Genomic DNA, 26259 nt, shown 5'->3' with positions numbered 1-26259 from the left:
TTGCTCAGAAAATATTTTCCAGAAATGCTTTCTTGAAAACTAATTTGAATCAATTTGCTTCACAGCAAAGACTTTGTTAATCTTTCCCAAGATCAGAGCAACATTCCTCAGACTATTTTCTACATTAAACATCCCCACAGAAGATGAAAGAACAAGAGGTGAGAGAGAACACCACCACAACGACTCGCAACTGTTTCCCTGTGTGTGTGCAATCAGTTCAATAAATTACCTAAATATAAATACTTCATAATAAATTCTGACTCTGAACTAAACACTGATGCAAAATTATCTTTCAGTCATGATGTCTCTGCTGTAGCCCATGACTCTCAAATCAGCAGAAAAAACAAGTTTATTGTGTGTCAGTAGCCTATTTAATAAGACCAATGACCGAGAAGCACGAATTTCATTTATAGAACATGCAATATGAAGGTAATTGCCCCTATCAAAACTACACATAAAACGTATTTGCAACCAAAACTAAGAATCAACTTTTAATACTACTGTGTCGTAAAACCTCTATCAATTACAAAACTATTCCCTTTTATAATAGAAGGCTACATAAAATTTCACTGAAGTTAAGTAAAATAAACTTTTACAGATGGGACCGCAATTATAGGTTAATAAAGACAAGGATAAAATGACTAAGATGAAACTATTGAAATGATAAAAACTATGATTATTTCACCTCACCACTTTTTCCTCTGAGCACACTCAGTTCAGAAGAATAGTTTCACACAAAGCAACAAATTTAAGTATCTGCAGGATTACCTATTAGCTTATGTATCTCCAAACCATAAGCACACTTAGTGATATGAAACCACAGTTCCAGTACAGAAATATGTTTGTTTCATTATCAATGTTTATCTATGTAGGAAGTAGCAATTCCCTAAGATTGGAAGTTCTAAGTTTAATAAACAAAAAACCTGACACTTCAGGATTCCTGAGGCTGTTAGATTTAACAAAACAAAGTCACAGGCCTACCGGAGTCTTTCCATGCAGTTTTAAAGCTACTGCAAGGAATAAAAATCAAATATGACTCATGAGAAGATTGTGATTTTGTAACTTCACTTACGCGAGCGATACAATAATCCTTGGGATTTTCCTTCTCCAGACCGTATTTTTCCAGTGCTTCAATAACTGCAAAGTCCGCCGTATCCGTAGTGGACAGCAGGATTGTCTTATACGGTATATTTGGTTTTAAACTGTCTGCATAAATTCTCAGTGTCCCACCTTGGAAACAAAATTTAATAAACAATGCTATCAGAGAACAGATAGTTATGCAGCCATCTATTTTATTTCCAACAGAATGTATGAACAAAGCCCTGCAAAAATCATTTAGTCAATCCACTAACACAAGAACAGTTACTTGACATTCCTCAAATACTCCACTAATGGTTAAAAGCCTCCAGTGATGAAACTGTGACAATGCGTAAATTAAGAACTGACCTTTCCTATCTTCTTAACAGCAGGTGTGTGCTTTCCTTCAAGAATCTTCCATTTCTTTAAAAAGCCTATTTAAGACTTTCCCCAGTTGATGTTTTCTACACCTCTAACTCCTCCTCCACTGGTTTTCCACAGATAGAATAAATTATTTGAAGTTTTATCATTTAATGCTGATGTTTACAGAACCACTGTTGCTGTATCCCTACCCCTAAGAATATGAAACACTTCACTGATCTATCAGAAGCTTTTCTAACAACATGAAGAATCATTGCTTGCCATCCTCTATTTGTGCTACTGATTGCATTTTTACATTCAGGTCATTTGGCTTGTTCTTAGTAAAATTAATGACATTTATTTCAGAAGACTTCCTCAGTTTGTCAGTTTAGTAAGTCTAATTCAGTCCTTCTTTCCAAATTTAGCACTGTTGGCAAGATCAATGGGCATATCCTCTCCCATCAACTTGCCCATTGCTGAAAGCTTCATTTTGCACTTGTCACAGAACACACTCCTGTGGAATCCTACCTCTACAAATCCTTACCGTCGGTAAATTAGCCGTAAAGAAGAAAAAATTTTGGAGAAAGCAGAAGATAAGCCAAATTTACAGGAGCTGCCGGGTTTAAAATGCTCTCTCAGTAAACAGCTTACTGTTTATAACTTAGCCAGAAGAAATCCTATGTACCTGAGTCTGGTCTGCCATCAGAACTGCGGAATTCCTGCATTCTCTTCTCTAGTTTCTGCTGTCGCCGCCGTTTCATAACCACTTCAGGATTGGATATTGTGCGAGTGAAGCTGGTCTCAGGCATATCTTTGTAAACCTCAGCTGCAAGGCGAGAATTCTCACTGTCGAGGTGAGTTTAAATAAAAAGAAAAGATTGTCATTAATACCTTTAAATACAAATATCCTCATCACTTCATAAAGGATAGAAGGCAAGTAGAATCTATATGCATACGAAATCAATTAAGTTATTGTAAGACGGCTTCAACATCGACTTTACCTTTGCAAGGATTAACACTATTCAGGCACCGTGCTCACTTGAAGTAGACAACTAGCTATTGCTAGTTTTCAAAGACAAAAACAGGCCTTCTATCTTTTATGGGAAAAAAAAAGGCCGACACTAAAGAAACTTTATTCTGATTTGTGATATTGCAAATCATGCAGAAGCGCAGTTACCATGTGCTTGCACTCATGCTTGTTCTTTTGTAAATGCACTTGAATACTATTCTATATTAATTTTTTAAAATTATGAACAAGCTAGGTATTGGCACAGAATTCTAGAAAAATCATGCTGACATCTCAAAAACATTTTGCAAAGATATCCATGCAGAGCAGCACTACATATAGGAAAAATAATCATTAACTCAGAAAAAACTCCAAACAATCAAGCTGAGAAGCTAAAGCCTCTCTGACTCTAGGGTCAGCTGGATGTCCTTCCTTTGAGACTTATTAATTTTTAAGTTTTCATCGTTCATTTTCTGATTATGTTAAAAATCTTCCAATACATATGAGATCTACAGAAACTGTTTAAGGACAGATATTCACTTAATGGAGACCTTTTTTGGCTTTTAGTTCTATGTACAGTTATTCATGCCTGACTCTTATGCTCATATTTTCTGTACAAGAGTTAATGAATGTTCTGTCCTGTCTCAGCGAATAAAGTGAAGCAGATTTAGAAGCAAGAATTGAAGAATCTAGAAGACTGGCTTCCAAAACACATCTCAGAGGAAAACAAATTGGTACTGAGGTGGTAAGTCAAATGCAAGCACCTATGCATACTAATTTTTCTGTCTAAAGATAGAATAAGCATCGGGAGAGGAATAAACCCATCCTAGAGTAAATGCTCCAAAACACAATGGGGAAAACCCATGTCACCAAGCATGTGTCAATTTCTGTATGAGAACAGAGGTGGGAAACACAAAAAGATTATTTCATGGCTTAAAAACAAATTTTGAGGCAAAATGTACAAACTACAGAAATTGCCACTGTGATGTCAACTATTTACTTCTGAAAGAAGCATTTGATAAAGAGGGTAGAATCATTTAAAGCAAGATGAAGGTTATATGAACTGATCGAATTTTAAAATACTTACACATCATCCCCTTGAAGAAGTCTGTCATCTTTATCTGATGCTTGTCGCAATGCCTCTTTTTCACGTCTCTTTTTTTCTTTTTTTTCTTTTTTTGAAAGAGTTCGTTTGAAATTCTGAATTACTCCCTCTTTTTCTTGTTTTTCAGGACCGTTACTCTGAGCCTTCTGAAAGAAATGAGTTTAAAACAACTTCCATCATTTTCAGTCCAACGAAATCAGTATTGACTTCCAGATAAATCCGATTAACAGACATATTGCTAACACAAAACCAATACTCCAGGTAACAATATTCCAATATCCACAGGGATACGCTCTGCAATTACATAGAAGGTAAAAATTATTTTGTATTCCAGAGCAGGTTTAATCAAGCTTGATTAAGTACCACATATTCAAAAAAAGCAAAGAAACACAAGAATTTTACTTGAACAATGCCTACTATCTACTCGGCCTCAAAGATTAACTGAAGACTGCAAAACAACTTTCTGCCTCCTAGTAAAAATACTTCAAAACACTGCACTTAATTTGTTTTCCACATCAGATGGGAATAAACTGCAGAGGAAAAAACATAGAAGACACTGTCCCTATGGTGTATATTTCCTGAGCTGTCCTTCCAGTGTTGTCTTCTCCAATTCCTGTTCCTTGCATATACAAGATATGTGTAATCCTAGGCTCATTTGCCTTCAGTGGAAAAAGCAATAGAAGGTAAGAGAAAAAAGATTCAGGGATTTTTTTTGCTTCTATCAGGAAGTGAAGAGCACAGAGAAGGAAGACTGAAGGCTATTTCAATGAGTAAGAACAGCAAGTCTGGTGTATGTAGCGCAATTTTCTCTCCCCATCTCTAACATGGATTTAATCCTGTAGTCAAAAGTATAGTGCACCTATGCACATGCACCTATATCCAAAACACCTTTAAAATTAACAAGCTCCAATTCCAAGAACTTGGAAAGAAATTTAGCACCTAGCCCAAGATGAAAAACTCATCTGAAGATGGCCAACACTGACAAGCATGTTTTCCACAGCTACAAGCATCCAAGTTAGATGTAATATAAGTAATTCTATGACTTCAGGAGGCAAAGTCTGATATAATTTAAATGACAAATATTTAAAGAAAACCCACAAACAAAATGCTTGTGTGGTCGATGATCACGTGTCTCTCATTTTGCATTTGGAAGCAAAAACCCTTCCCAAAATAAAAGTCTCCCACCAGTTTAGTTATGCAACAGAATGTTACTTAGGGAGGTAGAGAGTTTTACTTATTTAATTCCCTCTAGTATCCCCTTGTAGAGTCTGAAAGGTCACAAAAATGTTGTGTTGTGAAAATGCATTTTATATATTTAAAAAGACTTGCTCCAGATACCAAAAGTCATCATCATCAGTTGTTTTCAGGAATTAGAAAAGTATAAACTATTTTTTATTATATATAAGCATGTCCCATACATTTCAGAACTCTGTTACCACTAACGTATTGCTCAAAGACTCACCTTTGGAGGAAGTGTATCATTTTCATTCTTTAAAACAAATCTTCCCTCTCGATCATCTTTGTTCCAATTTAATTGTACAACAAGAGGCTTCTCATCTATATCTAATCTTCTTTCTTCTTAAAAAAAAAAAAAAGGCAAAAAAAAAGAAAGACAGTAACAGTTACTTGGCATCTTCTTAAATTATAGGGACAGAAAGCCTGGGGAGGTAGAAATACATTCCCTTTCCAGCAACCAGCAGAGGTATATTCCCTCTATATAAAGGTACACAAAGTAGTCTTGCACACTTCCTTTGTCAGAATGCAATCCCTAAGTTAGCGAACACAAGATTACCACTAGGAAGGAGAAATTACATCTACTGTTATGTTTCAAACTTTACAACCTCAGAAGACTTCCAAACACTCATTTTCTTTATTTTAAATTTAACTAGTATGATTGTGACAGAAGAACTACTAATCTGGAAAGACTGAACAGAATTAAACTGAATTATGAAATAAACAATCCTTTATGCATATAATACACTAGTCTAGTATGTATGTATTTTAAGTAAATGGGAAAAAAATCTGAGAAATTAGTTAAAATAAACTTTACTAGTTTTCCCATTTGATCTCCGTTCTAGAAGTAGGAGACAGTGCATATGCACAGCATGATAACGATGTCTTTGCAATCATATTTTAATGAGAAACGCTCCTACTGAATGAGGTGTCTCTTATGAGTCACATCTTAAACATCAGGAACATACTCTGCAAAAGAAACCATTTCATTTTGACTACAGCTACAGTGCTAACAGTTTGGGTTTTTTACATCTAAAGCAGAAAAAACATGTAGTATTCATTGCTTAAATCAGTGGCGATACATGTACTTTTCCCTAATCCCATATAGTTTACATCAAATCACCACAGACCACAAAAAGTGAGACATCCCAGTAAATTTCCATTATCTCAAACTAAATTATTTTCAGTCTGCAAAAGCAGAAATCAAAGCACTTTGTGTAAGCTTCTATAGTACAAAAAAAGAAAAACCTATTTTCACCTACTACTGCCTTCACCACACACTACCACTTTCCAACCTGAAGCTTTCTACTGCAATGGAAAACACAAATACCAGCAGCATCAAAGGCTATCTAGCTAGCTACGTTTCTCACAAGTAACATGAAAAGATCTGTTCAAGAAACACAGTAGTTTCAAACAATGCTATGTTGAACTTCCCCCACTTCAACACTAAAGGAACGTGTATTGGGAGGCTACCTATGAAAGGTGCTCATGAAGAAACTGAGGCTGTACTCTTAAGTACTTCAATTTAACACTCCTACTCTCCCAGTATAAATTAAGTCCTTACCTACTAGTCCTAGAAATAGTAACTCTCTCACAAATGTTAATAAATTATCAGGATGTCAAGTGCAATTTATATAAACTGCAGGTCTGATATGCAGACTTACATTCTGAAATACCACTCCCCCACATAACAGTTAGTAGCAATGTACTTAGGAATAAAACCCCAAATCTTATGTGGTTCAGAAGCTAGGGGCAAACCTAGAGATAATTTGGCTGGAGGTGGATAGGAAGGTGGTATCAATGCAGGAAGAACTTTGTGAATACTAACCTCCGCTGACGTGCACCTCATAAAGCGAGTATTTAGGGGATGACAACATTCGCATGTCTGGTCGAAACTTCTCTGCAAGAGTTTCTATCACATCTTGAGTTGTGGCCGTACTAGAGACACGGATACATTTTGTTGCAAAATTTCCAGCTGCTTTGTCTTGAAAGTAGAATCTCATTACTCCATGAAACTCCAGATCCTGAAAATAAAAAATACAAATCTGAGTGCTGCTTAACAGTTACAAAGTTCATAATTCTTCTATTATTTATTAGTTACAAATATATTGTGAAAATAAAGACATTCAAACGTTGCACTGGTTTTGAAAATTTTGAGGACAGTCGAATTTACTGGAAAAACAATGATATTTTGTAAAAAATATTCATTATATAATTGCATATTATTTAAAGTATGAATCTTTGAAATATTCAAATTCACAGCTATTATCAGGTTTATCTGAAGAAAAACTAAAAAAAAAAAAACCACCAAAAAAACCTACACACCACCAAAAAAACCTACACACCACCAAAAACCAAACAAAAAACCAACAAAAAACCAACAAAACTAAACATCATACAAACCCGCAAACCCACACAAACCAACACAATGCTGAAATGTATCGTGAGACTGCTTTCAACATATTTTGTTACCCAAAACAAAGTCCCTTCCTCTGTAAAGCCTAAATATGCTTCAGAAACACCAGCATGCCTCAGAGAGCATACTTCTGCCACAGCAGTCCCAGTCCTAAGAATCATCTTTTCTATCCTCTTTCCCCTCACTTGATGCACTCTTCTCTTGGCATCTGTTTGTCCCACAAAACAGACTGTCAAGAAGCTAAAAAACTTACATTTTCAGAAAGGTTAGCCCTTGTAACAGCTCTCTAAATACTCAGGAAGGGAAGAAAAGCTCCAGTACCAATGAACGTGAAAGGGCGGGAAGAAAGGGACTGCAGTTAATCAGGTGGCTACACCACAGTGTGACATTGACCTGTAAATTCACATCCTCAAATATTTTCTGTAGCCATGAGAGTCCTGTCCTCCACTCCAGTCTATCAAACTGTAAGAAGTTACTGGCTGCTAATGCAACTTCATTACCAGTCTGAACATCAACTCCAAATTCAAATTTTATCTGCCCAGAAGTCTCGTAATGGCTGACTCCTGAGCCTTGCCTAAAACCCAACACTCACTGGGCCCTTCATTCAGGGAAAAATCAAAAAGATTCAAGTGCCCTACTTGGCATTGCCAAGTTTACAGTTTAATAATTATTGCTCCTGTCTTCACTTTCAGAGGCTTTGAAATAGATATATCCTCAAGTGTTGAGCGTACTGGTAGATTTCATGCTAGGCACAACCCTTTCCAGAACTACATCTGATCACATGAAACACATCACATTTCTTTGAACAGTAAAAAACATGATGTATTTGTTGAAGCTACTCCATCATTCAGAAAACCTTCAAAAAGGAAACAAAAAGTGATAGATGCTATACAAATCTCAGTCATCTAGATATACACAGAAGTAAGCACGTTTTATTCCCAGGGACACTCCATAGCCTGTGCCAATACAGTAGTCAAATGCAAATATACTACAGACCTAGACAATGGTTAATTTTGTTTTATTCTCTGTTGTTGTTCTAATGATTCATAGAATTCGTATTTTATGTTCCCATAAAACGATGTATTGTGCTCCCAAACTACTGTTCCTTCCTGCAAGGAGTTATGGGTCCCACATACCTCACTTCAGCTTAACTGCATCCCCTCATGGAAGTTATTCAAACTGTTATTCAAATGCGGGTCTCAATTCTTCTACCCTGCATATTTTTGTAACAGCTACTGTTCACCTCTGAAGAGTGTCCTCTCCACCTCATTTCATCTTTGTATCTCAACTCTAGCTATTAAATAATCATCCATACCAGGAACTATCCTTTTCATGCAGAAGGCTACTGAATGACTTCTGGAAATCCTACCTACCACAGCAGTAGCTGAGAGCTCCTAAAGCTTTGAAGGCACAACTTCTTTTCACAAAGCTCTGTTGATCTTTCCACAATCTATTAAAATTAAGATGTATCTGTGGATTCTGTATATTACTGTCATTTCTAACCAACACAGAGCCAACATCAGGAGTAAATGTCCTTTTAATACTGGCCTCACAGTGCATTCATATTCAGCAACCTAAAATGTGCCTAGCTAAAGTGACTCATTACATATCACTTAGCAAAATTACTTTATCCCTCACTTTCTACAGAGCTATTGGATGAACATTTGTCTCATTCTAGCAACTTGCTTTCATATTGTGTGTTTGTTCTCTAAAAGCATTAACAATTGCTGATTTGAGATCATTCCTCTGATGAATTACCCATAAAAGGTCCTGGCAGAGCAACAATTAACAGAAAGACTTTGCTGTGTTTCTCTGTTATCACATTGTCTTCCAAAAGTTTCTTTTAGAAAGCAATCATCTTGTGGCACTTCAGCCTGCAGTAGGTATTCTATTACTAACAGTTATTATTAAAGACTTCTCATATTTATTGCTCAATATTTTTTTGTTCTATCTTATGGTTTATGATTCTACTTATCAGATTTTTTTATCTCTTTCCTCCTTTCGATGCTACCTCAGCATTCTAATAACTATCTTTGTCTGATGTTCAGCAATACCATCTTCCTTTCGCATCTTCCTTAATAACTGGCATGCTTTTGGTCAGTACCCCCAGTATGGCACCTTTAATTCTCAGCAGGTGATAAGTATTTTGCTACTAGTTGTCTCTTAGCTTTAACCAGGTTCTCTAGCATAAGGTTGGAAAATCTTGTCGTTCTTGCAAGAAAAATGAATTCAAGCATGTTATGATCTCTAGTAAAGATAGAATTCGTGCAGGTCACATTTGGAGATACATCCTGCACACTCTTTTGGACAGATTTAAATGGTTGCTTCTTCTGTAAATACTCTGTAAGGATGCTTCACAAAACAGCCATGTCTACTTTTATAACCAACTTACAGTTTTGATCAGCTTGTTTGATGCTTGCAAGAGACAACAACACATGAGCTTTCTGCAGAGGTGTCATGAAACATAATCATGTCCCATTTTCTAACATTTTGCCCTTTATCCAAGGTTTACCTCACCACCATCTCAAGGTACTGCTGAAGCAAGAATTAAGAGAAAATAAGCATGGTGAGAATCTCTTTTTCAGGTGTAAGTTCTTCTACACAGAAAAGGTTCCAGTTGATTTTTTTTTAAGTTACTTTTGTTTAAAATAAAATTCTGTTTTCTGTCTGCTAATGGACACATTCCATTAGCTATTCTTTTAATCCTACAGTTGTTTTTTTGTGTTTGTTTTTTTTTTTTTTTTTTTGTTTGTTTGTGGGTTTGGTTGGGGGCTTTTTTGTTGTTTTGGTTTGAGGTTTTTTTGTTGTGTGGTGGTTTTGGGGTTTTTTTTTAGGGGGAGTTTTTGTTTTTTTGTTTTTTTTTTTATTCTCTTTTATTCTCTGCAACCACACAACACAGCAAAAGCAAGGCACTGGAACATAGATTCACTCAAGAAGATTTAGAGAAGAATTCATGAAGCTCTCTAAACTGTCATGGTTATTATTATTTAAAGTTTTAATGTTAAAACTTATTTCTACGTCCAGACACTAACAAAGCAGAGAAGTTACAGAACTGCACTCAGAATACTCAAGATACAATGTCAGTATAAAGCCAGTATAAAATTCAGGTGTCACTTGAGTTTTGCCTCATTGCTTTGGCAGTTTGCATATGAAAACAACTGAAAGCATCTTTCCACTAACTGTCCATCTTTCCTTATCCTCTTCCACTGCAGCTTCTCAAGTTGTGTCCCCACAGCTCACATACTGTCCCCTCCTCACAGTTTTCCAAAAATTTCTATTAAAAAAGACAGACTGTACAACTGCATCATAATGCTATACTACTTCCCTATATAAAGCTCTTGTAAGCTTAGTGCTTTGTTGCCACCAAGTTATTTTGAGTGTTGCTACAGTATTACAGTATTTAAAATAAGTGGTCAGAAGTAAGGAACTGGTTACACATTTCAAAAAACTAGGAAAGTAGGAAACTGCAAATAGAAAAAAAACAAGCAAAGAAACAAAATTTATATTGTGTGTATGTTTCTGTATCTCCAGTTGAAAACACATTTAACATTCCCACTGCATGCTTAGGAATTCAATAAACGCACAGGGAGACCAATGCCATCACTCACACTACGACAAGGTAGGCAGCACACTTACATTGCCACTCTCCACTCTAATTCTGCAGCAAAGCATTTTTTTTTCAGATGTATACTTCATTCTCAAACTCACTCCTAAATTTCACTGCAGTTTATAACACTGATTTATGTCAAAAGAAGCAGCTCAAGAATAAAAATCATGTGTCCCAAACCAAGCAGATATACAAATACATGTTGCTGCCTAAATTATACTTGTAAATTGAGAAATATCCTCAAAACATTTACAAATCTCTTAAAACCTCTTTTTCTAAGGATAAGAACTGCCATTTATAAATTACCAAAAAGAAGTTAACATGTCTTCTGGATTTCAAAAGTGACTAATTATATGTGTACAAACACTCTTTTAAGCTCCTCTCGGGAGTTTATATGCATCACAAGCAATTTGAGCGTTCTCATGTAATCACATTCCAGATATTTTATGTATCCACTGTGCAGGTCCATGGTTCCTTATGTAGGAATGCGAGGATACACTCTTCAGCTACACACGTACATTCAGTTTCCACAAAATTTTAATTCTGATTGCAAAATATATTTTAAAGAGCACCAAGAAGTCAGCTCTTTTTAAGCCTTTCAAATCATAAAGGCCATTTTCCTTAAACACGAAACATAATTATTCTTTTTCATTACTATCAGAAGAACTTAATCTCAGAATTACAGAATCAACCAGGTTGGAAAAGACCTCAGAGATCCTCAAGTCCAACCTATTACCTAATACCTAACACCTCCTGACAACTAAATCATGGCTCCAAGTGTCACATCCCATCTTTTTTTGTGATTCCACCACCTCCCTGGGCAGCCCATTCCAATGGCAAATTACTTTTTCTGTGAAGAACTTTCTCCTCACCTCAAGCCTAGACTTCCCCTGGCACTTGAGACTGTGTCCTCTTGTTCTGCCACTGGTTGTCTGGGAGAAAAGACCAACCTCCACTTTTCTACAACCTCCTTTCAGGATGTTGTAGAGAGCAATAAGGTCTCCCCCTAAGCCTCCTCTTCTCCAGGCTAAACAAGCCCCACCTTTCCTCACAGGGCTTGTACTTGAGACTTCTCACCAGCCTTGTTGCCATTCTCTGGACACATTCAAGTATCTCAAGAATAATTTCCAAAAGTATATCCTACTCAAAAGAAGGTTCCAAGTTACAAATTTCCAGTTAACCATTGTTTCTGGGTTTTACAAACAAAAATATATTGAATCATCTCCTCAATAGGCACAAAAAGAGATTATACAAGTGATTCAAGTACTTAGCTATGGCTTTTTGCATGAAGTCAACAACAGGCAATAACTGATCAGAAATCAGATTAAATGTTCCAAGTGTGTCTTGAGAAAGAGGGGAAAAAAAAGCATATGAAAGCATTAGAATGACACAACTAAAACACTTGCACAACAGGAAGAAACTCCAAAAATCTACAGTATTTTGTGAAAAGTTTTGACGAAAAATTCTTGGAAAATATCTGGGTTCTCAGCACTTTCACCCTTCTCTGACATCCTCCTTGATGACCTCAGACCATCATCAACCGAAAAAGCACTACACAAGCCAGAAGCAAACAAGCTTTAATACATGAGTCACACAGATGACTGAAGTTACATTAAAACTGCAAAGTTTTCAAATCAGTCAAAGTTTTCCACGAGGCTTCAGCAAAGTGATTCCTGTTTCTCAAAATGCTTTGTTAGATCTTTAAATTTAGCTCCTAATTACTTACTATCAAGAAGGTATTTCTGCTTTAAAACAATCATCAATAAGCTAATCACTCATTCAAAGTTATGTTATACAGAAGTGAAAGTAAGTAAAGAGGCAGAGAACAGTGTCTCAGGCTTCCAATTATGGAGGGTAGTTGCATACAAAGTGTTAATAGAAGACAAAGGTATTTAATACTTCGATTATTTGAAAATACAGGAAACCAGGTCATCTCCTTCCAATCCTTCCATTTTTTTTACAAAAGAAAGTCAAGAAAGAATACAAAAAACAAGCAGAAATAGATAAAAAGATTGTGCTCTAAGCGAGGTTTGGAAAAAGCCTGCAACATGACACAATGGGATTTATAGCAGGGAAACCTGGACTTCCTGAAGAAACAGAGACTTCCACAAACAAGGCAGTAATATCCAGGAGTAGTAATCCATAGCCATGCTGACATATGAGAAAGGAAACTCCTCCTTTAAAGTGTCAGAGGAGGTAGTAAGAGAATATTATTTAGATATGTGGGGCACAGCAATGAATTAGATCAAGATTGCTATTTCCACAAGCCAAACAGAATACTCTTAGATTTTTTAAACTATTATCCCATCCATATCAACTACAAAGCATTACACACTTCAATACTGAAGCATATTACATACTATCCATTTTGTATATTCTATATTACTCAAGAGATGGAATGATTTACAAGTTTCCCTTCAGAAATCCTCATTTGTAGCTCCACCAAGCACCTATCTTTGATCTTTTATAGCTGCATTAATAACACTGTTTGCCTTGCAAGCAGCATTCCGCATGACTGCATCTAGAAAATACCAACACCCAGCATTAGGAATGTTTCTACCCCTTTCAAATTCTATGGGCAAAAATTTATAAAAGACTAACCCTTAAGTTGCAGTTATTCATGTACAAGTATTTATTGCTTAGGAATTTTGCTAATAGGATATAAATCAAATAAAACTAACCTATAATGCAACAATTAGAATTAAAGCAAATACAGTTGCTTTCAAATGAATTCAGGTTGCACTATTAATAGAACAGGTCAGCACAACAACAGTGTAATCAGTGCAGGATGTTCTGAAACATTCATGTAATATCTCTGTACCCCACTCCTCAGTCTACAGAGTGAAAACAGAATTGCTTCCTTTGCCTCTCCATAAGCTGTAAGTATACAACAAATTTGTAGAATTCTAATTAACAGATGAATATTTTATTAAAATAATTTTTTCTAGATTTTAAAACCCAAGCATATTAAATCACTAAAGGAGAAAGTAGAAGGTCAGATTTTTAGCATACATTTCCAGCAGTGAACCCTCACCTTGAAACAAAAGAATAGACAACACTCTCATGTATCTACTCTATGGTCAACTATTAAAAAGGAATTCCAAATAGTCAATAAAATAAAATAACCAAACAAAACTCACAAACAAACAAACAAACAAAACCTGTTAATTGTTAAAAACTGTTTTCCACACCATGGAGAAAAGTAATGTTCTTGCTAAGCTACAGTTTTTCATGGATCTTCAAAAAGTACGGTTTCAAGATTAATGACAGAATACCCTAAAGAGTTAGAAGAGAAGAGCAGAACAACACAAATGAAGAAACCAGCTTCTACAAAAATAATCTTCATCACTTTTATTTCCTCTTCTGAACTCTTGACACTCAGATCAGCGCTTTGCACTACAGAACAATTTATGCGCATCATAACATTCAAGAGAGTAGGAACAACAGCTGGCTATTCTATCAGAGTTATCAATAACCCACAACACAAGCAGCATAAACTAATGAAATCGTCTGTTTTCCTGAAGAAAATTACATCTTCGGAACCAGCCCCTCAACAACAGGAAGCAAAGCCTCAAGATCAAAAATATCAAGAGTTACATTAATATCATGAATATTGTCTTAGTAAGGCAATGAAGACAATGCAAAACCTACTACAATATATAAGAAACACTATCCAAATAAAATCTTAAACCAAGGCCAAAATTCATGTCTGTAAGTGTAACTAACATTTACCCTAAAAAAAAGGATTTACTTTCATAAATGGGGCTTGATTGCCCATGGATTATCACTGATGCAAATACTCTACCATACACTTAATATTCATTCTCACTACTTCCCATTACCTGCCTGCTTATATAGCAAGACTGATTAATACAGGGTGAAAAAAAACACTACTGCAACCTTGAATGTTTTCAGAATTGTGTTTTGCCAAAGTCACCAGACTCTGTATGCAGCCACGTACTATTCTTCATGCTGAAAACACTTTTCATAACCTTCTACAAAAGATACTGTTGTGCAAGAAACGTGACAAAATCTGCCAAAAGTGCTCCTGAAAAGCATTAAATTCATAACCTTCTAACTCCAGTTTTCAAACCCAAAGTAAAATGATTGGAAAAAAATCTTATCAGTACTTCCAACACACAGAAACTGCCTGCCACCTGCAGGCTATTTCTTGTTAAGCTTCAGTGCACAGCATCATTTAATCTTTCACAAATAACCAGAGAAAATATAAATTGTTCTTAGAACAGTTAATTGAACACCAAAAATATTTTCAGTAATAAGCACTACTAACAGTTCTCTAACTATTTAATCCTAGACTGCTTAAATTCAAAATGCAACAAATAAACCTATAGGAAGTTAAGTTATACCCCCTCATTAAAACAAACTTCCTGTTTATACGCCCTATTGATGTTGATGCAAGAGCCATTCAGTGACTTTCCTAGTACAACACTGAGAATGTGGCAGCCACTGTCCACAGATACTTTGAAAACATGTCCAAAAAAAATTAAAACCTAAAGAAATTATTTGGAAAATTGTTTGAAACAGGTTGACATGACAGAAACCAAAGTGAAGATAATTGACACACATTTGTCTATCAAAATATACTGTCAGTCTCTAACAATAAAACAGTGATACAGGCAGAGTACAACCATATCTGAAACCAGGTAAAATTGGTCAAAACCAAAACAAAGCCTATTTTGAATTAATCACAACATATTTAAGAGCATGGACAAAATTAACAGTGATGACCCTCTAGAATGTATCACTTATCTCTCTACTATTTACCTGCAATCTGCCCCTCTTGCAGAACTAAGAACCTAAGGCTTCTAAAACAACTCCAGAAAACTTGGAGATGAAAAACTGTAAGTACAGACAATCCACTACAGCCTCTTTCAGATATGTCTTTTTAAAAGGCTTAATCAGAGTTATCCCTATTACTTATTGTGCAAAAGACTGTTTCTCTTACATATTCTGATTTGGAGAAGGAGGAATGCAAATCAAAACACAACAGGGAAAACTGTAAGGGGATGAATTAAAGCTCAGGTACTGGAAGTCTGACTTCCCACTGGCATTGCTGCTTGCCAACAAACTGCAGAGCTGCAATCCCTGTGTTTAAGCAACTGCAGACACCCATCAGGCCACCAAAAAAAGACTGTCCTTACTTAAATATTAAAAGTGTAGGCACACAATCATTTGAAAGCAATAGAAACTCTAGCTGCTGCATAAAGCCCTTCCTCATACTAAGACACTTATTCTCACTTCTTCCCTTACGTCAGGCACCAGCATCTTAACTACCCAATCAGAAGGTATTTTTTGACTCTGTGCCACTCAAATATGTAAGAAGCTGTCGGAGCTAACAGGATGAAACTGTCCTTCTGCTAGCATCCTGTATTAACTTGAAGCAATTAGAATATAGCAGCCTCTGCCAAGCTAGGCATTTTATTTCTGCTTCTGCATTAGCATCAGCATATACAAGATCATGCATAGAGGCTTTACAGCATTATAAGGAAGTACATCTTTTTGTTTTTCAGGCTGTGCTGGCCTGGCATGCCATGAAGTCTTTGAGTAGGTCATACAAGTACCAGACCAAAGAATGGAGCAGGTACATAGCAGCCAACAGCTCATCCATTCAACCTGATTTAACTGCTCTCACTTTCACACCCGCTCAACAGCGTGGTATCATCATCATAAGCACGTCCGGCTGACTTGACAGCATTCAGGCAACACTTAACTATATTTCTGTTTTCTAATGCAGTGTTTATACAATTCTGAAGGAACACTTTAAAAAGTATAACAGCATAGCAATAAACTGCTTCTACATACAGTGACAATTCCACTTTCAAAGTGTAATTTTAAAGTTTGAGGCAGACAGCTTTTCAAAGGCACATTTTGAACACAGCATGTAAGAAGTGAAGATACGAGTGGATGTTTTTTCAAGAGAAAAGTAGTTTTAGATCATCTATACAGTGGCATTGTTACCAAAAAACCCTCTTGAGAATGCCAGCACTGATAGGGTAGAATTTTTCCTAAGAGGGACTGACACTCTTAATGAACTAGGCCTGCCACAGGAACACCAATTCTCTGAAAGATTTTAAAGCTTCATTCTACCAACACATGACATTTAAAAACTTGTTTATTTTTCTTAAAGTCACAAACTAAAGTTTAGAATATATGAAGTTTAGAATATTGTAGGAATTTCCATAAAAGGCACATTGGAAGAGCTGTTGCATGCTGGAGTTATAAAATAATTTCTGTACAATTTTAAATAGGATGTTAGGGGTTGGAAGGGACCTTCAAAGATCTTGGAATCCAACCCCCCTGCCAGAGCAGGACCACAGAATCTAGCACAGGTCGCACAGGAACACATCCAGACGGGGCTTGAAAGCCTCCAGAGAAGAAGGCTCCACAATCTCTCTGGGCAGCCTGTTCCAGTGCTGTGACCCTCACAGTGAAGAAGTTCCTCCTCATGTTGAGGTGGAACCTCCTGTGCTGTAGTTTCTATCCATTGCCCCTTGTCCTATCCCAGGGTGCAAGTGACCAGAGGCTGTCCCCTCCCTCATGACACTCAGCCCTCTCAGTCTTCTCCTCTCCAGACCAAAAAGCCCCAGGGCTCTCAGCCCCTCCTCATAGGGCACATGCTCCAGTCCCTTCAGCATCCATTCACTCTTGCAGAACTTTTTTGGTTGTTTGTTAAAACTTGTTCTCTTGATCAGAAAAGCAGAGATTTTCCCACCAAACAAAATGATACTTATGGCAAGATTTCATTGCAATAGCCACCATTGTGCTTTATTTGATGAAGCACTGATGGGTTTGTGCTTTTTGCATGGAGGCAAAGCAAACAATGAACTGCAGTTGTGCATTATGGAAGATTTATGAAAAATAAAGTTACTTTAAAATCCTCTTCTTTCACCACTGCCTCCCCTTTCCCACCATATCTGACCCTTTTCCACATATCTGCCCCATTTCCCCCCTTTTTCTCCTCAAATTGCAGAGCACCTGGGCTCTGTGGAGTCTCCTCCCACCCCAGGTGTGGCCACTTTGCCCTCCCCATCCACTCCCCTTTTTAATTCCCACCAAGAGAAGCAGAAGCTCCAAGCTGAGCCCATCTGGGCTGAGGATCTTCCTCTCATCACTGGTGAGTGCCCCATGGTGCACACTGGGTGATTGGTGGTGGGAGACAAAGGCTGGGGGGCCTAGTGGCCCCCTGGTTCGGTAGGGCTAGGATTGAAAACTGCTCCAATATAAAACTGCTCCAGTATCATCCATGGGTGCTGGCCCTCGGAGGTCCCTTCCAACCCAGACTGTTCTGTGATTCTATGATCATTGTTTACAAGGTAGATACCAAGCCTAAGTCTATTTTGCAATTTTAGATTTGCACTAGTACAGTTAGAATGGCTGAGCATCTCAAAATCACTGAATAGATAGTTAAACCCCTCAAATCTACCTAATCTACCATTTTAACAAGAATGAGTGGTTCTGATAGGCAAACCTGAAATGTAGCATTGGGTGCAAGATGATATCTCTGTCCAAAGTTTAGCTCAAAGGGTGCTTTTAGCTAATGAGTTCATACTCATGATCCAATTCATATTCATGATCCAATTGTTTCTTCTGTAATAAAATCTCTGGTAGAAAAACTTAAGAATAATCTTAAATCCATGAAGAAAATTACTGTACAACTAGTTTTCAAATGAAGTGAAACTACTAAAATCTGAAAATACAGTTTTCACCCAAGAAGCCATAGGTATCTCTAACAGAAATGCCAGTCTGCTTACAACAGAAAGCTGCATTACTGCAATAAGCATTTCCACCAGCAAACTTATGAAACCTAGTTTCTTGTGGCTGTCCTTCACATAGCTGACCAGTTTCACTACGTGGCAAAAATATTATTATTCCTAACATTTCCCTCCTGTGTGGATTCTTTACTGTCCAGACACATGCACACACTACAGCCTCTCTCTTCACAGTGTAAACTGAAATCTGATGTCTTATATCTGCCTGATATAAGTACTAATTGCTATTTGTTCTTAGTATAACCTCCATTTTGGAAATACAGGAAATAAGCTCTCGTTGCATGACCACAAAAAAAAAAGTCATAGCAATAACCCTTTAAATAAAGGCCTGTCTGGAGTAATTTCTTGTAGCCAGCACTGCATTCTTACTATTTTAATATCAGGGTTTAGCATAATGCAAAAGACTATCAAAAGAAACCATAAAAACAGGGTCGTTTTTATGTAATTCAGACAGAGGTCTGATCATATTTGTTTTTCTGCTTACAACGAGGAAAGACTGACCTAACTTTTACTCTGCAATGATAAACTTGATGGCATATTATTCTCATTACTGAGTTCTGCACCATAAAGGGTTAAGACGCCCGGCTATACTGACTGAACTAGAAAAACACGGGTGCTATCTGATACTCTGCATGCAAGTGCTCTGGCAACCGGGCTAATTAGTCAGGAGTTTAAAGTAGGAATGCTAACAAGCCTAACAGGAAACAAGCACCTGATTCTCCTACAGTAGACAAACTGCAGCAAGAAACCCACTTGAAAAAAACGTAAAGACTTTTAACAAACAAAACCACATCCCACACCTCTAAAACCAAGCAACAAAATAAGAAAACTCAAAAACTCCCACACCACCAAAATGCCCTTGGACCCTTTACCTTAACACAAAATCTATTTCTAGCTGGACCCAAAGGTCCCACCCTATCCTCTGAGAGCAAACTGTTGAAAAAGGAGCAAAGTATTTACTACTTTCTGGGAAATCTTAGGGTAGCTATGGATATAAAGAATTATACAGACAAACAAAATGTAAGAGGAAGTTATCTGGCAACACACAAAATAGGCAGGCCTACAAAGGATCACTGTGCACATAAATTTGGAAAGAAAGGGATCCTGAACACACACACACACACACACACCCCCCCAACAACAACCAAAAAAACCACACAACCAGGGGAAAAAAAAAAACCACCAACTCACAACTCTAAACCTGTGTTCTCTTGTTTACCAAACTGACATTGCTAAAGGTTTTATAGCAAGTTATTATCTTGCCAAAAAGCAATGTGATAGCACCAAAATGGCACCAGACTGCTGCCAGCTTCATTAACCTTATTACCTGTTTTACTACCACAAGAGACACTAATGTACAACATTTAAATTTGTTCCAATTATATAGTTATTGGTGCATTGTCTTGGAATTCTGTCTACAATAATTAAATTAATGCACTCCAGATCATACTGATGCAAATCCAATTTTTGACAGCATTTCAAAAAAGTTATTTTCCAAGTAAATCAAGTTACTTAAGCAGATTGAAGGTACAATAATACCATTTCCAAAATTCAGGCTAAAAGGCAATTTTTTTTGTAAAAAATACTATGGAAATAGAGAGGACTATTTTTGAGCTATTATTAGTATTCCTCTCTACCTTCCCCCTTTACCTTTTTCAGAACACAAACCAACTGTACTTCAACCTATATAATCATGAACATCTACTACTAGGTCTGAAAGAAAAAAAACCCTCCAAAATCTCAATCTGCATTGAATGAAATTTAATGAGATCAGCTGTGTCACAGCCAAAGATACGCAATCACAGTGGTTATACACAGTTTCATCGTGAACATATACGCACAAAAAGCTGATATATCCTTCTAGTTACTTCTACCATGCATACAGAAAAAGAAAGAGCATTTATTCACTACATATACAACCAAATTGGGTGGCCAAATTTACATATGAAAATGTCACAGTTTTAGATATGATTAGAAGCATTAACTATAAACTTTTTAAACATTTAAAAGAAATACCAGGTCCATGTGGTTTCTTTTTTTTTTTAGTTGGTTGTGTTTTTTTGGTGGTTCCGTTTTTGGGGGTGGGGGGTGTTTTTGTTTAGTTCTTTAATTTTGTTACTCAAAAAACCCTCCAGGAATTATTTGGAATTTTTTTTTTTAAATTTAAAGGAATTAGGTAATTTCTTAAAACCTATGAAACTGCTTATTCACACCATTAGTTACTTCGATGTTAGTTAACAGGACAACCAAGGAGACAGATAGCTTGGAAAAAAATCTTCACAGTAGTTGTAATACTTGGGTAAAATTCATCTGTTGATAGCCTTCTCTCTGCAAATCGTGCTTAATCCTGTTGTATAATCTTTGGCAACAATTTCATCAGTGCTGTGCTTTGTGAATGACATTCAGCTTCATTTAGCTCCATTTAAAAGCAACTGCTGACAAATTAAAAATGGTCTTTCTCTGCAGTAACATCATCTACAGTATCTTCAGACTGACAGTGATTTTGTACTCATTGTTTGTGAAGCTTTTCTGTGACTATTCTCATACTACAAAGAAATTCCTCCCTTCTAACACAAAAGCTAGTTCAAAGTAGTCCTAAACATAATAAGTACTTGCACAACAAAAATTCTGTTTTGGTTCTGATTCTAGCTTCTCACTACTGTTTAGTTCAGATTTAAAACAGAAGATTCCATGTGCTGTCAACATAATATTTCAAAGCTGGCATCTTGCTTCTCATGAAGAAGCATTTTACCTTCCAATTACCTACTAGTTCCCTTTTTTTTTCTAGGCAGTTCCACATTTTCTGCCATCTATAAGAGTGACAGTTTTGCTAGACACTCAATGCAAGTTCATTGACTGAAATGTCTTGGTCTGTAAACAGGTTCATTAAAATTTCTATACCTGATTGCATTCCTCCATTATTTATCTTCCACATTATTACTAGAACAGAACATGGAATGGTCTATTCACAGAGACCTAGAAATAAATTCCCCAAAAGACCCTGACTGAGAAAATATTATTCCATATGTCCAGTTTGTCTGTGGCAGCAAGGGATAATATGACATTAAGGTAATTCAATGGCAACTAGCAGTCTCATTTGAAAGGGCTTTCCCAATCAACACTTGCTCTAGCTACTCCTCATTTCAACTGCTTCAATGAAAGCCTCTAGGTGATCTCTAATGTGCTAGTTGAGAGAAAAGCCCAAGAAGAATCGATCCTAGTACCCCAGATTTCCTCAGAACTTCCTCAGAGTCAGATAAAACCTAGTGTTAGCATAAAGGAGGGATTATAAAATCGCTCTCAGTTGAAGGAAGGGTGCAGGGAGTACTCTTCTGCTGCTGGAAAGCCATTTTACTGTCTTAGTCTAAAATATGTAATCCCATCCTTATACTTTTCCTTTATGTAGCTATTCACACTCAGAATAAAACCAGGCACACCAGTTTACAGAAGCAAGGAATGCCTCTGCAGATCCAGGACCCCAGCTAACAGTATGTTAGAGGTCAGCTTTAAGAGCACCTAGCAGTAATAAATTGGTTATCTATGGGAATTTCACCATCCCTGTTTAAAGTTCTATTTTACTTGTCTAAGGATCAACAAACAAAACATTATGGAAGTAATGCAGTATTCAAAACTCAGCCTAAAAAAGGGATATTAAAATTAAAACCTAGCATTATTTCAATTAGTAAAGTACTTAAATATGACTTCTGTTCTCCTCAGCTATGTTTGTAACACTGGAGGACAGAGCATTCAAGGTCTAAGAGTAGCATTGCAAAAAAATAAACATGGCTTTCTATTTCTTCAATTACAAGTAACTAAATAATAATTGAAATTATTAAATAACACAGTGATGATATTTTTTACTGGAAATAATGTGTTTGCCCAAAAATCAGGAGCCAATGAGTCCAAAGTATATCATGGCTGCAATCACCAGCTGTTAACACTAGCCTCTGAACTATTTCTCACAATGCTGGGCATAAAGAAACAATACTGACTATGATTCAGTTAAGCAGGAATGACAGTCATGCCAAGAGATCTTGAAAACACTACATCAGATGTTGTCGACACACAAGCACTGACAGTATTTTACACTCCTGACAGTTTCCAGTGTCCTGTAGGTATCACAATGTAGGAATGCATTATTTCTACAAAACAGGCCAGAAGAGGAAAGTAACTGAAATTTTTAATAAATAATGAGATTTGATGAAGTGGTCATGATTGTGACCATCAGTCCAGAGATAGGGTGGGTTAAATGTGGTTTTAAAAGCTCAATTAAACCACCTAAAAGTAACATTTAGTTGTGCTATCGAATAGTTATTAAAACAAAGAAGCATTTGAAAGCACATAACTGTGGGAATAAAAAGATATTCTCTTTCTGTAATTGCAGTACTTCAGCCATGGCTGATGGATTTTCTCTTTCCCTCCTACTGCTTCAGAGTCTCTTATTCCATAGTCAGGACAACAATGAAACTGCAGTAACTGTTAGTAATCATCAGCGTTACTCCCAATAGAGGAAACTGCAGTTGACCACTTGATTACATAGGAAGCTTCTCATTTCCTTTGCAGTTCCCTTCATAATAGCACAGAATCTAGGAAATTGTCTTACATGATACATATATAAAAATGAATTTTCATGACTTTTTGTCAAATGAATTCAGTAAGAAATCACCATTAATTTCTCAAATAATGGAGCCAAGTTATAACTTGAGCATCAACTTTTAAAAAGAAGTTTGAATTACTATTTTGTAATTGTTGATCTTACCCTCTGAAATATTTTTGGGGATGTGTTCTGTACAATATTATTCATGTTTTATGAAAAATTTGTATTTCTAAACAGTAGCAAAGTATCTCTTTTCCCACTCAAACACTGTTACTTCATTACTTACTCCATCATTTTGTAGGGGCTTGCTCCTTGCTTCACAAAGGGGTGCCACCACCTGGTTACACAGAGTGAAGGAGTTTCAGAGAGCAGGTTGGTCAGATCAACAGTTATGAGACTGGGTATGTAAAATTGGGAGGAGAGAAGAACAACAGAAGGACAACTGAAAAGCTGAAAGCTTAATCATCATGTAAGCATCCTTCATGTACTGCTTTCTTCCTCACCTTTCTGTACTTGTACATTCCTTAGGCAGCAGCTTCATTCCTAGAATTCAGAGCAGATGATTACCTATCTAAGAGAATACAATTCAAAAGCTCCTTCAAGAGTTTGTTCATTCAACATTAAGGCTTCATACATAGGCAGTCTCTCTGGTGCATGCTGCTGTGGCCATCTTCAGGTAGACAGCTTCCATTTAGGAAAGAAGCCTTTGAGAAGGACAATTTTTCTTGAACTCCAGATGATGATCGAAGTTTTGGGACAAACCAGTCCTGTGCTCAGCTTCAAAAGTGACGAACCATTTCAATATTCAAAGTACTCAAGCACATGCCTAAAGGTTTCAACAAAAGGAGTTCTACAAGGTGAGGGTTTGAGTGAGGGTTTTTTTGTTTTGGTTTGGGTTTTTGGGGGGTGTTTGAGCATTTATGGGCTTGTTTGTTTGGTTTGGGGTTTTAAGTGTTTTGTTTTGGTTTTTTATTCCTCAAAATTAAATTAAGACAAATGCAAAATCCTGCCCATGAATGGAATAATGTCTTGCAACTACACAGGCTCAGGAATAACTGGCTGGGCAGCAGCTCCACTAAAAAGGTCTTGAGGATCTTGGTGGACAGGAAGCCGAAGATGATTCAGAAGCATGCCCTGGCAGCAAAGGTCAACATCACCCTGAGCTGTGCTAATAGGAGGAATATAGACTTTAGATTAAGTAAAATGGTTATCATTTTCTACTCATCCAGTTCTGGGCTGTCAACATAGGAAGGACACAGATAAACTGAAGTGATGCAGAGGACCACAAGACAAGAAGCTGAAGAACTGTCTTAATAGGGGAGAGAGAAGGAACTGGGTTTGCTCCTCTCAGAGAAGAGACGGCTTTGGGGAGACCTACAAAGCAGCCCACAATACCTAGGAAGAGGCCATCAAGAAGATGCAACAAGCATCTTCACAACAGTGCATACTGGGAGAACAAAAGAAAATGGACATAATTTTAAAGGCCTCTCTTTCCATTGCATACAAGGAAAAGCTTTTTCACCATTAAGAAAACCAAGCAGTGGTGGATTGTGCCCAGAGAGGTTGTGTAGTACCTGGGGTTTAGGTTTTTTCAAGACATTACAGGGTAAAGTTCTGAGGGATCTTCAGGACTGACCCTGCTTTGATAAGGAAGTTGGAATAGAAATGTGCCAGCCTCTCTTCCAAAGCATCTTGTGATCCTATTTAAGTATCTATGGAACAGAGGCTCACTGATTTTCCAAGGCTACAGAAGCCTTACACCAGCAGGGCAGGCAGATATCCTTAGTTTACCTTTACCCAAGATGATCCTCAAGCATAGGAGCTTGGAGCCTTGAAGCTTGAGGAAGGAAGATTTAGACTATATATTAGGAAGAAATTCTTTACTGTAAAGGTGGTGAGGCACTGGAACAGGTCACCCAGTCAGGTCGTGGATGCTCCCCCCCCCCTGTTGGAGGTGTTCAAAGCCAGGTTTGGATGAGGCCTTGAGCAAACTGCTCTAAGGGAAGGTGTCCCTGCCCATGAACTAGACTGTCTTTGAAGGTTGCTTCCAGCCCAAACTGTTCCATGACTCTATAAATACAGGGCACAACCAAAAGGATAGTACCAATGCTGAGATGTCCTTATATGTATGTCCCAAGAAGTGTCATGACAAAAGAAAATATGAAAAATGCTAAATGAAATAGTTTAAGGACCGGCATAACATCTCCTCAGCTACAAGTCCAACTGGTAGAGATCAGAGACAGTAAAACCTACATAAGTGGTTCTGTAATACATATTAAGAGTAATTTCTTCAGCTAATGCAATGCAATCCATCCCAGATGGAAATAAATTACAATGGGCACACCATTGATCCATCTAGGATCACAGGATAACTTGGGGAAGAATGAATCTCAGCAGATCCCCTGCTGAAAGAAAGGTCATCTCTGAGGTCAGGTTAGATCTTCAAGTCTCACCTTAAAAACCTCCCTGGACAGAAACTCCACAACCTTCCTGTGCAACCTGTTCCACTGCTTGGCTATTCATTGACATCTGAAAAGTTTTATTTTGCAAAACATATTTGTAGTTGGTGGACTGCACAATTACGTCATTATCAATATGGGTAAGATTATCTAAGCCCCAAACCATTTTTTCAAATGTTATCAAGTGAACCATTGTATATATCTCTAAAATAAGCTTGCTTATTCTATTCACCAATGCAAAAGACTAAGACTAGCCTCTAACTTGTTTTCCCTTTAAGAATACAAAGGCATATTTTGTAACACAAGTACGTCATCAGGAATTTTCAGGATGATTCTTTTAATGTGCAAGTCCTGCTCATTCTTTAAGATTATGCAACCAAAAAGCAATGGAAGCTCAGAAAAAGTTAAGGCATGGACTCTGAATAAGAGGATTTTTTTTTAAATAATTTTTTTAAAATTTACTTGTTCTCCCCCAGTATATAGTTCAGTTCTAAAGTTCAGATAAGCAACTGAGTGCAACAGGCAAAGGGATTCACCACCATCAATACCAAATTGTTGCTATCCTCTAGTTGCTACAGGGTATATGGAGCACAGGAGGGTAGGAATGGG

At 37.0% G+C, this 26259-nt stretch overlaps 1 protein-coding gene across 7 annotated transcripts in view; it reads right to left on the bottom strand.

The window, feature by feature from the left end:
* The window catches only part of AFDN (afadin, adherens junction formation factor), a 119331-nt gene that overhangs the window by 75128 nt on the left and 17944 nt on the right, over nucleotides 1-26259 (bottom strand). For 4 of the 7 annotated variants that reach the window (XM_054399125.1, XM_054399126.1, XM_054399129.1 and 1 more), the window contains exons 2-6: nucleotides 6610-6805; nucleotides 5011-5123; nucleotides 3531-3694; nucleotides 2123-2283; nucleotides 1073-1230 (exon numbers count right to left, since the gene is read on the bottom strand). In XM_054399125.1, the coding sequence (XP_054255100.1) occupies nucleotides 1073-1230; nucleotides 2123-2283; nucleotides 3531-3694; nucleotides 5011-5123; nucleotides 6610-6805 (792 nt within the window). Of the gene's footprint in view, nucleotides 1-1072; nucleotides 1231-2122; nucleotides 2284-3530; nucleotides 3695-5010; nucleotides 5127-6609; nucleotides 6806-26259 lie in introns of those variants that run through there. The other 3 variants (XM_054399127.1, XM_054399131.1, XM_054399130.1) reach the window with 3 other exon arrangements.

Source organism: Indicator indicator, chromosome 2 (assembly GCF_027791375.1).
Source record: "Indicator indicator isolate 239-I01 chromosome 2, UM_Iind_1.1, whole genome shotgun sequence".
Taxonomy (NCBI): Eukaryota; Metazoa; Chordata; class Aves; order Piciformes; family Indicatoridae; genus Indicator; species Indicator indicator.
This window is presented reverse-complemented; position numbering and strand designations above follow the sequence as displayed.